This window comes from Sinocyclocheilus grahami, unplaced genomic scaffold, assembly GCF_001515645.1.
Source record: "Sinocyclocheilus grahami isolate Dianchi unplaced genomic scaffold, SAMN03320097.WGS_v1.1 scaffold378.1, whole genome shotgun sequence".
Taxonomy (NCBI): domain Eukaryota; kingdom Metazoa; phylum Chordata; class Actinopteri; order Cypriniformes; family Cyprinidae; genus Sinocyclocheilus; species Sinocyclocheilus grahami.
In genome coordinates this window covers 765120-779036 of record NW_015505557.1, presented here as the reverse complement: position 1 = coordinate 779036, position 13917 = coordinate 765120, and the positions used below count along the sequence as shown (strand labels likewise).

Genomic DNA, 13917 nt, shown 5'->3' with positions numbered 1-13917 from the left:
GGTGCACTGAATTGATCAAAAGTGACAGTAAAGACATTTTGTTATAACATATTTCTTCTTGAAATTAAAACTGTTATTTGAAACTTTCTATCCATCAAAGAATTTGTGTCAATGATTATAAAAGCGTAAGAAGTAAACATGATTGTGACAATAGTCAGCTAAGCAAACATTACTGCACTAAACCCATCTCTCTCTCTCTCACACACACACACACACACACCAACACACACACACAAAGAGAGCGAAGCACACATATCCGCACAAAACCCCTCTCTCTCTCTCTCACACACACACACACACACACACACACACACACACACACACACACACACACACACACACACACAGAGTCATAATTACACAGGATCTGTTGATCTTTGTTCTGCCAGAGCTGCATATGGAGTCTCCCTGCCTAATGCAAAGTTCTGGTTAAACATTGTCCCAAGGTTTGCGTTCTGCCTTCTGTTGTTTTTACACTAAAGCCCAGGCAATTGTTGGAGGCATTATTGACTTTGTAATTAAACTATTTTAACATCAAGATTTTGTAATCATTACATTTCAAGCCATCTGTTCCTGTCCGAGGCCTGAAATGGATTTTCCCTTTGAGGAGATAAAGGCCAGCACAATGTCTTTACACACAGACAAATGCTGAAATCCTCATCTGAGTTTGCACCAGCACCATACATACAAATTATGATGCAATTATATGATTTCAGCTGATCTGATTATGGATTTATTAGCATCCATCTGCTCAAAGACTAACAAAGCTGAATTTAAAGAACCCAGGGATGAATAAACCACTCCTAGAGTCATAATATATGAACATCTTGTGGCCTTGATGCCTGGTTTTAGTCAACATAATTATCAACAATGTTAATTTAACAATGCAGAAATCAACTCATCTCTTCACATAAAGATCCACAATTGTGCTTCCAGTTTGAAATGCCCTTAACCAGAGTTATTATAGTTAACTGTTATTATACATTTGTGTAACTGAAATATGAAATAAAATAAAATAAATAAAAATGTAACAAACAAAACAGAAATGAAATGAAAATTAGAAATGTTGCTTTGGCAACTAACTAAATTAAGGTTATGTCGAAGCATTAAAATTACAAACTGAAAATAACAAAAACTAAAAATGAAGTAAAACTTAAGTAAAACCTAAATAGAGATAAATTAAACAAATAGTAATATAAAAAAAACAATTAATAAAATGACAAAATCACATGAAAAATGTAACACTGACTATATAAAATGAAGCTAAGTGAAAATATTAATAAACAATTTAACAGTATATAAATAAAGCTATAATAACTCTGGTGTGAACAGACATTCATTATATCTGATTTGAAGATCTGCGTTCAAAGTCTGCTCTATTAATGTCCTTCTGCTGCATTCATGCTCGTCTCTTTTTAATTAGAAGTTAGAAATGTACTTTATGGATAAATGCTTTTTCCAAGAAAGCTATCATTTGAAATCGAAGGCTGAACGTCTTTTGACTCTTTTGGTGGAAACATTTACAAAACAATATCAGATAGTCACAGTGTAGATGTATGTAGATGTTATTAAATAAAACATTTTGACCTCCAGAATAAAGAGAGTGAAAAGTTGTACATGTATTTTATTAGTATATACAAGAATGCCAAATCAAGAACAATGATGAAATGGTATTATATAATATACTACAAAACCTTAAAATAAAATATATAATTGGGCCATTACCTGTCATAATCCTAACTGTTAGCACAAAGAAACAACAATTCAACCAATCAATTAGCCTGTCTGCAATGCAATTGACAAAGAAAAATGTACTATAAGATATACAAATGAGCTAAAACATGTCTCACCTTCTGTGAGTACAGCAGAGATGTTGAATTACAGATAAGGTTTCAGTCAGGACGGCCCACCAGTTGACCCCATGAACACAGTATTAATTGGGGGCAAAGATGTCACCATTTCTCTGATCTCTGTGGTCCCCTGGAGAGGCAGCAGTGCATTCTGGGAGTGATAAGGAGCAGGACCTCCATACATGCAGGGTGTTGAGATAGAGCAGGAATGAGCGATGCTGGATCCTGAAATAGGACAGAATAAAGAAGCATAAGACAGTAATGGAAGACATTTTAGGTAAAAATAGCCATGCATAAAGGCCTCGTTAAATATATAAGGGAGGCTGGGTCTAGTTGTCACACTATGTATCAGCAAATTCAGCTTTGATCACAGATATAAATCACATTTTAAAATATATTCAAGTTATTTTAAATTGCAATAATGTTTCACAATATTACAGTTTTTACTGTATTTAAAAAAAAAAAAAAATGCAGCCTCGGGAAGCATAAGAGACTTCTTGCATCTTTCTTTGATAATGCAAACACAATGACACATATAAAAAACTTGTGACAAATAGCCCCGGTCTCCCTTAGCTGTATTTCTGTCCTCACCTGCTGTGTGTGCGCCCATTGCAGACAGGTCAGTGTAGTAGGGTCTTGTTGTCTTCCTGCTCGTGTCATCTAGGATGTTGAGAGGGTCGTGCACTTCAGCATAGGCCGAGACAGAGCGAATGCTGCTCACGCTGCTGATAACTGACACATGCTGATCGATAAACGTGCCCATCCTCTGAGCGTCCACATACCCGCTGCTGCTGTAATATCCTGACCAGGTAAAAGCCGAACATTAATGTTTCTAAAGAAGCATCTGAAAACAATTCATATTTACCTTTCTGAGCAGCGTACTAACATAATTAAAATACATGATAAATCTCGTCCTTTGAGGTCAGTTTTTGGGCTTTGCAAATGTGCTACAGAGAAATCTATGGGGAAAGAACATATGGTAAATCACTTTTTTATTTAAATGTATTTATTTTATAGTTTTCCTTATTCATTTATGTAATTCCTTTTTGCTACTTCTTTAATAGGAACAGTGAAGGAAGGACATGAATGATACTGTATATAGAATAGGGAAGAATAGAAATGTGACATGAGCTGGACTCAATCTTGCATTGCCCGCATAAGCACCAAAGCACATTGTGCGCGCTAAATACTAGAACATGACTCAAATTTATTTCCTTTTATTATTTTATTTTATCTTTTAATTACATTTTTTTATTTAATTATTTAAAAAGTATTTTATTTATTATTTAATTATTAAAAATATATACAAAATAAAATACAAATATATAATTATAATTATTTTAAATTTAATACTGTATTTATTACAGTAAAACGAGTATTTGAATATATTCTGTTTGAATATATTTTAAAATGCAATTTATTTCTGTGATCCAAAGCTGAATTTTCAGCATCATTCCTCCAGTCATCAGTGTCACATGATCCTTCAGAAATCATTCTAATATGCTGATTTGCTGCTCAAGAAACATTTCTTATTATTATCAATGTTGAAAACAGTTGTGCTGCTTAATATTTTTGTGGAAACCGTATTACATACAAGATTGTTTGATGAATAGAAAGTTCAAAAGAACAGCATTTATTTGGAATATAATTTTTTAACATTAATACTTTTTTAACATAATAAATGTCTTTACTGTCACTTTTGATCAATTTAATGCATCCATGCTGAATAAAAGTATTAATTTATTTTTTAAAAATCTTACTGACCCCAAACAGCAGTGTATATTTTTTTTATATAAATTTAAGTTAATTGGCCAATAATAATTCAGCTTTTCTCACCATTGTGCCCAGAGCTGCAAACTGGACCTGAACATCCATCTCCACTGGCAACACTTCCTCCAAAGCTGTACCCTGTGGAGTCCAGCAGCTGTACGCCCTCAGTATCCATCACAGGGTCACCTGAGGCTGCGTATCCAGTCGCTGCAGCCCTCGAGCTGTAGGGAGACACGGTACAGCTGCTGCTGAAGCAGTCTTTGGTCAGCTGGTGTCCAGAGAAGTGTGCGTAGTGGCCGCTTTCAGCACGAGCCTGATAGGCTGATGTTGGAGTGTGAGTCTGAGCTCTGAAAACAGGCTGGTAGTAAGAGGAGCTGGGGTAGGAGCCAGAACTAGTATTGTGCAGATTCTGGTACATGGTGTCGGAGAAGGTCTGGCAGGACACCTGGGGCTGGATGGGGCAGCTGCTCTGCGGCCTCACAGCCATCGGGCCCTGGTTGATCACACTGCTACGGTTGATCATGGCAGGAGAGATCGGAGGGGTCATCAGAGGGGCGCTGTTCTGCGAGTAATCCATTTGACCTTAAAAATATTGGTAATTATGTTAATATAAATTATTATATAAAACGTTTTCACTCGGAAATTGCAAGTAAATTTCACAATTAATTACAAAGAAACAGCAACACATTGAATTAAATGTGACCCTGGACCACAAAACCAGTCATTAGGGTCAATTTCTCGAAATTGAGATTTATACATCATCTGAAAGCTGAATAAATAAGCGTTCCATTGACGTATGGTTTGTTAGGATAGGACAATATTTGGCCGAGATACAGCTATTTAAAAATCTGGAATCTGAGGGTGCAAAAAAAATCTAAATATTGAGAAAATCGCCTTTAAAGTTGTCCAAATGAAGTTCTTAGCAATGCATATTACTAATCAAAAATTAAGTTTTGATATATTTACAGTAGGAAATTTACAAAATATCTTCATGGAACATGATCTTTACTTAATATCCTAATGATTTTTGGCATAAAAGAAAAATCGATAATTTTGACCCATACAATGTATTTTTGGCTATTGCTACAAATATACCCCAGTGACTTAAGACTGGTTTTGTGCTCCAGGGTCACAAATGTGAAATTTAGAAGCAGAAAGACTGAAATAGTATTTTCTTGTAAAACATACTTCAGTAATCCTTGTTTTATTTACAACTTTGAAAAAAAATCTTTTTACAGTAAAAAATTTGGTTTGTCTTAAAAGATTTATGCATTTTCCCTCCAAAATGATTCTGTTGCTATATTAATATTGAAATACTGAAATGAAGAATTACTTGATATCCTTATGGCGAAAAAAGATTTACATATTAATATTTAATATTAATATTAAATATTCATTAGTTATAATTAAAAGACAATAACAGCATCATTTTGGAGGAGGAATGCATAAATGAAACAAAGATTACTTAACTGTCAAATTTACAAGCAATTTCTGAGTCCGTATATGAGCTTTGAACTGAAGTTATAAATTAATGATACAGAAAATATTATGACATTTTTAAATCATTTATAGTTTAATTATTTTACATTGGTTCCAAATAAATTCATCTTATCATCTTTTCATCAAAGATTCATCTTAAAGCTGAAGAATTGCTTGATATCCTTATAAAGATAATTAATAGTAAAATTACTTCTCGAGGTTTCTGAAAAAGTGACTGTTGCTGTTACGTATCCGGTCCATGAACTTCCGTCTGCTAGCCATCAGAGGTCACCCTTTCCATTTTCATTGACACTCGCACTACACACTGTTGCACATCACCCCGGACTACATATCCCATCATTCATTGCACTGATTGCACACAGCTGTTTCACTGATTGCACACAGCACTGATTGCACACAGCTGGTTCATATCACTCACTCACTATTTAACACTCACTCTGATCCCCTCCCGGTGCCGAGTATTGTTTAGCGCTTACCATTTGATAGCTACACTACAGAGCCCTTGTTAGTTTACCCTGCCTTAGCCTTAGCCTTAGCCTTAGCCTTAGCCTTAGCCTTAGCCTTAGCCTTAGCCTTAGCCTTAGCCTTAGCCTTGCCTGTTTTCGCGGTTTCTGATCTTTGCCTGTTTTCCTGGATTTATCCCTTTAGTCTTGCCCTTTTGATTCTGTTCGCCGTTCGTTGACCTTCGCTAGCCCTAGAATTATTCTTGTGTCTTGCCCGCCATATACCTGTTTGCCACTGTTCGACCCTGCCTATGTTTCTGACCTCCTCTGCTTTAATTAAGCTTGCACATGGATCCGCATGTCTCACGTCTCGTCAGCCCCGTAACAGTTGCACTCTAGAGTCAATTATTTTTAACCAAAACATTGCACTAACATTTTTTTTGACTATATTAAACATGAATATGTCTCAAATTGATATGAGCTGCTGTTTTCAAGTACCAGATATAGTAAAGTTGTCCGGATCGGTACTATGGTACACAACAGTATTGGGCCCGAGCCCCTGCTGTGCAGCTGTGAGCGACAGGAAGTCATGCTCTGTTGGGTTCTCGTCCTTGACAGTCGAATCACTGGATGCCACACTGGATTTATTCCGATTGGCCAAGAAACAGGAACTTGGGTAGGCGGTGAATGTAGCCTTACTAGCATCTGTCAAAATGAAAAGATCACAGTTAATTGGGTCAAAGACATTTGCATATACACAACCGTTGAAATGTTTGGGGTCGGTTAGAGATTTTTTTTTTATGTTTAAGAAATGAATACTTTTATTCAGCTAGGATGCATTAAATTGACCAAAAGTGATAGTAAAAAAAACCATTTATAATGTTTATAATATTTATAATATTTTCTGGTCTTTTGAACCTCCTATTAATAAAAGAATCTTGAAAAACAATTGATCACCGTTCCACAAAAATATGCAGCACAACTGTTTTTAACACTGATAATAATAAAAAATGTTTCTTGAACTCTAAATCAGCATATTAGAATGATTTCTGAAGGATCATGTGACACTGAGGACTGGAGTAATGATGCTGAAAATTCAACTTTGCAACACAGAAATAAAAGACATTTTAAAACTTATTACAATAGAAAACAGTTATTTAAAATAGTAATAATACTTTATGTTTTACAGTATTTCTGATCAAATAAATGCAGCCTTGGTGTTTTAAAATCATTAACAAATCTTACTTTTTTAACGGTAGTGTACAGTAAAATAAACTAATAAAAGTCCTACTAATATGCCAATAAATAAAACAAAATGATTAAGGTACCTGCACTCCTCATGTATTTCTCCAGTAGATTCTGAAGATCTTGCTCTTTGTCGTTGTTGAATTGTGTTTCAATGGCTAGCAGGACGTACTCATCCAAAAGCATCCGAATGAGATGGAACGAGCCTGTCAGTAACATTAAACTAGGTTAAATTGTTTTAGCATATGTTGCAAAAATCACTTCTTTAATGTTAATTACCATAATAATCAAAGGTATCTGACGTCTGATTAAAGTAGCTTCACTCAGCTGCACACAAACTCTGGCTTTATTCAGAATAACACACTACTTGTACTATTACTACAAAAACACTATGCAGAATACTGAATCCCACAATGCAATGCGCACAATCTGACTTTTCCACGGGGTTCACCGAGCTATTGCTGAGGTCAAATGTGTGGCCTTCCAGGTGATACTGCTTTGTGAACACCTGTAGGGTCATCAAATGTTAGACGCACTAAGAAAGGTCGCTCCCTAATCAGGGCACACACGCGCGACACAAGATAAAGCTTTGTTTGTACAGGCTTTTATGGCTCATTCTCCACAGTAGATCCCCAGCTAAAGAGCCTGAACGAATAGTACAGATTTGACTATGCTATTATGCTCTAATTATACGGATGAGAAATTGAAAGCCGCCGAATCACTGACTACAGTTGCTATGAATGCATGCTAAAGGTTTACCAAAGCTAGTAGCGTTGTTTAGGGTGAGATTGTGCATCACTCGTGCTCCAAAAAAACTCCACTTCAGAAGGAAATCTTGAGCTCGCTTCTTCACTGACCGACCATTTTGTTTGCTGGGCTAGAAGACAGATAATATGCAATTTAATTCTATCAGTCAGGAATACTATTATCAGGAATACTAAGAGTTTGAAATGTGACAAACCTTAATAACTTTCTGCTCGACTACTGAGTCCAGCCATTCAATGAAAGACTCCACTGTGGCGTTTTTCCTCAGGAGGTCTTTCAACTCTTGAAACACTGAAATGGAGTCATCTAGCAGATAAGATGAAGAAATCATGAATATAGCTTGAGGCTCAGCATGAGATTTAAAAAAAAAAACATCCAAATGCTTGACTACCATCCAACAGTAACTCACATTCAGAGTAGAAGTCTGAATCTTGGTCACTTGTAATTGACAGGAGTGCTTGAGAACCAATACTGTTCAGATCCACCTTATCAATATCATTCACCATAGAAGTCACTACATTCTGGTCAAAAAGTGCAGGTCTTGCAATCTGAAAGGATGTAAATCCATGATAGTTTCCCTTTTATTTTAAAAAGTAGCAAAAGCAAGATTTATTCATGTTTATGTATAACATATCTACCTGTGCAAGATGTAAAAATGAGGTCTGTCTCTTTAAGGAGGACACAAATCGTCGCGCTATCAGCAGTTTCTTTTCTGAGAGGATTTCCGGAAGATTCTCCAAGGAAGACACCATCCAGTGTTCCCAGTGCTTGGCAAAATTTCGAATATCTGCCAAAAGACTGGAGATATTTCCCTAAACTCACTCAAAAACACTTGACAACATCAAATTCAACAGCTTTTTGAATCAATTGCACATAAACCAAATGGGTATTAATGCAACAGTTTATAGACAAACCTCTCTGGCATGTCCTGCATAGTAGCAGGGATGAGAACATCAGTCAGAACCTGGGAAAAACAATTCAGCCAGTTTGTCTGTCAAACATGATATCACAACTATGACATACAGTATATTGTTAAAAAAAAAAAAAAAAATGTATATATATATATATTAATGGAATGTAAAGGACATCATAAATATTAGTCTAATTTGTGTAAAAATTATATATAAATAATGAAAAAAATATTGAAATTGTTTTAGGTTATTTCACTCTTTGTATATTATTACACTCTAAAAAATGCTGGGTTAAATACAACCCAGTGCTGGGTAAAATAGGGACAAACCCAGCATTTGGGTTGTTTTGACCCAGCGGTTGGGCTAAATGTTTAACCCAACCTTCTGGGTAGTAACCCAACTGTTGGGTCAAAACAACCCAATTGCTGGGTTTGTCCCTATTTTACCCAGCACTGGGTTGTATTTAACCCAGCATTTTTTAGAGTGTAATGCTTTAGAAATGTAATAATATTTATATGATTGACTTTCTTATTTTAAGATTTAAAGTCTAGGTTTGGGACAAGGGTATGTTTTGACCCAGCGGTTGGGTTAAATGTTTAACCCAACCTTCTGGGTAGTAACCCAACCACTGGGTCAAAACAACCCAATTGCTGGGTTTGTCCCTATTTTACCCAGCACTGGGTTGTATTTAACCCAGCATTTTTTAGAGTGTAATGCTTTAGAAATGTAATAATATTTATATGATTGACTTTCTTATTTTAAGATTTAAAGTCTAGGTTTGGGACAAGGGTACAATAATAAAATGTACACATAACTGGCACTTGAAAAGACATACATTACACTCTAAAAAATGCTGGGTTAAAAAGGGACAAACCCAGCTATTGGGTTGTTTTGACCCAGTGGTTGGGTTCAAAACAACCCAGCATTTTTTAGAGTGTACCATGTTTTTTTTTAAAGATTTTTTTTCCCAGCAAGGACATATAAATTGTTCGAAAGTGGCAGTAAAAACATTTATAACTTTACAAAAGATTTCTATTTTAAATAAATGCTGTTTTTTTACTTTTTAATAATCGAAAAAAAAAATCTTGGTTTCCACAAGCAGCAAAGCCATTTTTTATTGACCCCAAAACCTTTGAACGGTAATGTAAAAGTGCCCGTAGTTGAAGAAATATCCAGATATGGTTCACAGACACTCACTTTGTAGAGTATAGAGTCACACACACAGAAGATGTCCACGATAACTGGATTTTCTAGCAATGGCAGGAGATGTTCAGGCATTCCCTGCCAGAAGTGAAGCAGAAAGTTCTGGATCTGAAACAAATGGGATTGATTACTGTGTGTTTGTCTAGAATCTAGATGTCATGATAACATATTCTTCAAGAGCTTAAAATAGCACCTCCTCAAAGTTGACATTAATGGCATTGTCCAGAATGCACTGACAGTGCGTTTTGTACATCATAATCAATGTGTCGACCTAACAAATTCAAAGAACAGCTAAGGTAAGTAAATTAGAAGTAGCACATATAAACATCATTTTAGAAATCAACAGACCTTATCTTTTGAAACAGAATCCTGAAGCACTAAATGCTGTGCACTTGGGAATTCAGGTAAAAGAGTTCCTGTTTTAGAACTAAGGGAGTATTTCCTGGTGAATCCCCCCTGTGAATATTAAAGAGCAGGCATACAAGTAATATTATTCTGCTGTTGTAGATAGCAAAACATGACAACATTTTTTAAATATATAGGTACATATGCAATTTGGTCTCATATTTTTCAAGAACATATGAGTATTCCACCACTAAATAGTTATTAAGGGTCACTTTTATTCAGTTGATACTTTTATTCAGCAAGGATGCATTAAATTGATACCAATCATTGATGATAATAATAGCATAATATATCAGAATAATTTCTGAAGGATCATGTGACACTGAGTAATGCCTGCTGAAAAATCAGCTTTGAAATCACAGGAACAAATTACATTATAAAATATGTTCAAATAGAAAACAGTTATTTAAATTGCAATAATGTTTTGCAATTTTACTGTATTTTTTATCAAATAAATGCAGCCTTGGTGAGCATAAGAGACTTCTTACAAAACATTTTTAAAAAATACCCCAAACTTTTGAACAGTATATATCAATTTCCTGAGAATGTAAAATTGAATACTAAAATTGAAGCGCAGCGCTCATATTTCATATGAAAAATCATGATTGATTTCTATAGTAAAACTGCCAACCTCATTTTTCAGCTTGCTTCCAGAGAATCTGTGCAAAACACATAAGAGACATTACTGATAAGATAGAACATTTAAATAAAATGTCAATTAATTATGAAAACAAACCAATAAATATAATGTGTTTCAGCGTGGGCATTGAAAAATCACTTGCATTTAGGGTTGCAAAGTGGTGGAAAATTTCCGGTAAATTTCCTGGAAACTTTCCAAAAATCCCTGGAATATTCCAAAAAAAATCCTGGAATGTTTCCGAAATTTACTGGAAATTTTCCACATTTTTGCAACACTACTTGCATTACAGTTTATTCAAAACATCCAAGGACTTGCGATTGTACGCTGAATTGAAGGGATGAAGGTCAAAACTAACCGTGTCAAACCTTTTCCAGAGTACACAGAGTGATAATACGCACTGCTCTCCTTGATTCCAATACCATAATAATGATACCTGAAAGACATTCAGAAGCCAAACACTGACACCTTTAGACATAGCCATTTAAGTAGTAAATTAAATAGTAATAAATAACATTTTCAGGCAGAAACCAGGCCATTTGGCTCTCTCTTACTTCGAATGGCCTCTGGTTCCAAGCCTTCGTGTTGTTAGAAGAGGGAATTTCTGCCTTATGGTCTGAAATGACAAGAATAGAGCTCTAATATATCGTATGATCGATCTCCATGAACTGTAACTACACAATCAATAGCTATTTTTGTCTGATAAGCTGACAGTTTCCTAAAGAGCAACTAAAATACACCTAAAATGCAATAGGTCTTGGTAGAATAGGAATCAATTTTAGAAGTTATAATACAGCACTGAGAATGTTTCTAATAACTGTTTGACATATAACTGAAGATATAAAAACTCCTCTTACCTTCCCAAAAGTGGCAGCACAAGCAGGATCTAATTTCTCCTTCCGACAAAAATCTAAATAATGAGCGTAGAGGATGCACCGTGGCAGACAAACACCTTCGCAAACGATGTAATTTTCCTCAAGCCTAATAAAACAACAAACCCCAAATGTAGTATCATTCTTTGCTTCCACTTTCCGTACATTATTTAAATGGCAAGCTTCATTAAAAGATTAAATGATGAGAGAGTACCATTGTAAAGTGAGTTGAGTCTGTTTCTTCTTGTCCTTGATGATCTGACTGATGCTTTTCTTTGGCACAGCTTGTTTCACAGAGAACTTCTTAGAATAATCCACGTGGCCCAGGTCCTCTTCCGAGGAAATGCTTCCATTACTTTCATCAGCTTCTGCCAAATGAATAACATACATAGCTTTCAAACCGTGACGTGTGCCAAAACTATTCATAACGTATAATTGCTCAACAAACTGGCAACAGATTGAGAATTTCGAACTGAAAGCATAGCAGTAGTTTAATCAAAGCCAGTTTGAAAACAATTTACAATAAAGATGATTTCCTCACCTGATTTAATGCCAGAATCCTCCTCCTCATCAAGCTTGGCTTTGAAAAACATGTTTTTCCCGAGATTGTCTCGGTCAACAAGAATTGTAGCATGGAGGTCATCTGCGTTTTTGCAAGCTCTCTTTGTCTGCGACGCTTGTAGTTGATTAAATGTGTCATTCTTCAATGGACTCCCTATATTTCTTTTCATTGGCATGTTCAAGGAGAAATTAAAAAGAAAAACTGGAATGCAAAATTAAAACCACCAAGTGAAATAATACAAAAAAAAGTGCCCCTCAAAGTCTAAATTGTTAAAACATTCCAAAATCAACACAGCCCACTCTAATGTTTAGCAATGTGATGCATATATCCATTCCTGTAATGATTCGCATCTCTGAAGCGTCCCAATAAATCTCCGAAAAACATTTAAACAATTTGTCAACTATGTGTGTTGCTTGTCCTCTTTCCTCAGAAACAATTGCTCACAAAATAAACCTGTAGCATGATGGAAACTCTAAAAATAACCGTTCAAATATAACATTAATCCTGTAAAAGTTCATTAATCCAAGAACGGGCAAGATAACACCTTCCAGTCTTAATTAAAGCTCTGCTCTCTCTGAAATGGTGCGTCACAGAGGTGAGTGCCTTAAGGCCATTTATCTTATTTACAGAAGACTGGCAATGGATTCTGGGATTTAATGATTAACCAAGAGGGTTATCATCTTCTTGAAATCTGGTGCTGGTCTTGCAGCTCGGCTATAGACCCAATCAGAGCCAGTCAGCCTCCCCAATGTTTCTCTGCCTTTCATTTACAAGCATTCAAACACTATATTCAGAACATTTTGTTATTGCTGGTTTTTATCTGCAACGGTGAGGAGTAGACTCCAAGAGGCTGGCCTTGTATTATAGGCAGAGTTTCAAAAAGCCATGTCAAATAAGTAGAAAACTGTGAAATGGCCAAATAAACACAAATATTGAACAATAAAAGAATGTCAGGTTTTAGGGAAGCCATATTTGAAAGCAGTTGGTTTTATTGATGATCAAATTGATGTACAGTCAAACCAAAATGTATTCAGACACCTTCAACATTTCACACATTATCACAGTTTATTCACTACAGTTTAGAAAATGGTAATAAAATATGACAATAACTCAGAGTTAAACTGTGTCAGATAACACTTAAGCAAAACATGGTCTAGTCAAAGCCTGAATAATTTTTGTTCCCAAATTTTTTGTCAATTTCACTGGTAGTCCACTGTATGAAGAATTTTTGGGTGTAATATGTCACAGTTTACTTTATTTTGCTATCCTCACTTGTATAAATGAACTATAGTGTCCTGCACCCACTAGTAAAAAATATAAAAAAATATATATCTGGTGTCTGAATAATTTTTGGTTTGACTGTATATATTTAAGTTGGACCCATTACTGTCATGTGCTCACTTTAAACACACTTTAAGTAAAACTGTCTCAACTCACCCAGCTCTTTAACTCCATGTGGCTCAACTTACCCTCTCCCTAGACTCAATTTACCTCTCACTGGGGGCAAGTTGAGCCAAGAGACCACTTTTTTTTGGGAAAGCCATATTTTGGAAGCAGTTTGTTTTAGATCCAAAGTGATTATTGCCAAGGATGCACCACATCCTGAAATTTATGTACACATTTAAGTTGGACCCATTACTGTCATGTGCTCACTTTAAACACACTTTAAGTAAAACTGTCTCAACTCACCCAGCTCTCCCATATATATATATATGTATGTATGTATGTATGTATGTATGTATGTATGTATATAT

The 13917-nt window shown here is 35.4% G+C and overlaps 1 protein-coding gene across 1 annotated transcript; it reads right to left on the bottom strand.

Moving 5' to 3' along the window:
- Positions 1-1729: 1729 nt before the first annotated feature.
- On the bottom strand, positions 1730-11991 carry rfx6 (regulatory factor X, 6). Its single transcript, XM_016230864.1, has 18 exons — positions 11816-11991; positions 11587-11710; positions 11284-11345; positions 11088-11165; positions 10724-10751; positions 10036-10143; positions 9881-9958; positions 9682-9795; positions 8488-8537; positions 8212-8371; positions 7983-8121; positions 7770-7879; positions 7568-7685; positions 6892-7014; positions 6062-6268; positions 3687-4202; positions 2442-2651; positions 1730-2075 (listed from the first exon to the last, which is right to left on the bottom strand). Exons 1-18 carry the CDS (start codon positions 11989-11991, stop codon positions 1897-1899), a joined length of 2580 nt encoding a protein of 859 aa, XP_016086350.1. The 3' UTR covers positions 1730-1896.
- Positions 11992-13917: the final 1926 nt, after the last annotated feature.

Excerpts from the sequence above, each read along its gene's own strand:
- rfx6 (XM_016230864.1), bottom strand. The coding sequence starts at position 11,991 with ATGTATGTTATTCATTTGGCAGAAGCTGATGAAAGTAATGGAAGCATT. Across the intron at positions 10,144-10,723 it reads GAAGCAAGCTGAAAAATGAG|GGGGGATTCACCAGGAAATA; the intron begins GTTGGCAGTTTT and ends TAATATTCACAG. Across the intron at positions 8,122-8,211 it reads CATTTTTACATCTTGCACAG|ATTGCAAGACCTGCACTTTT; the intron begins GTAGATATGTTA and ends ACATCCTTTCAG.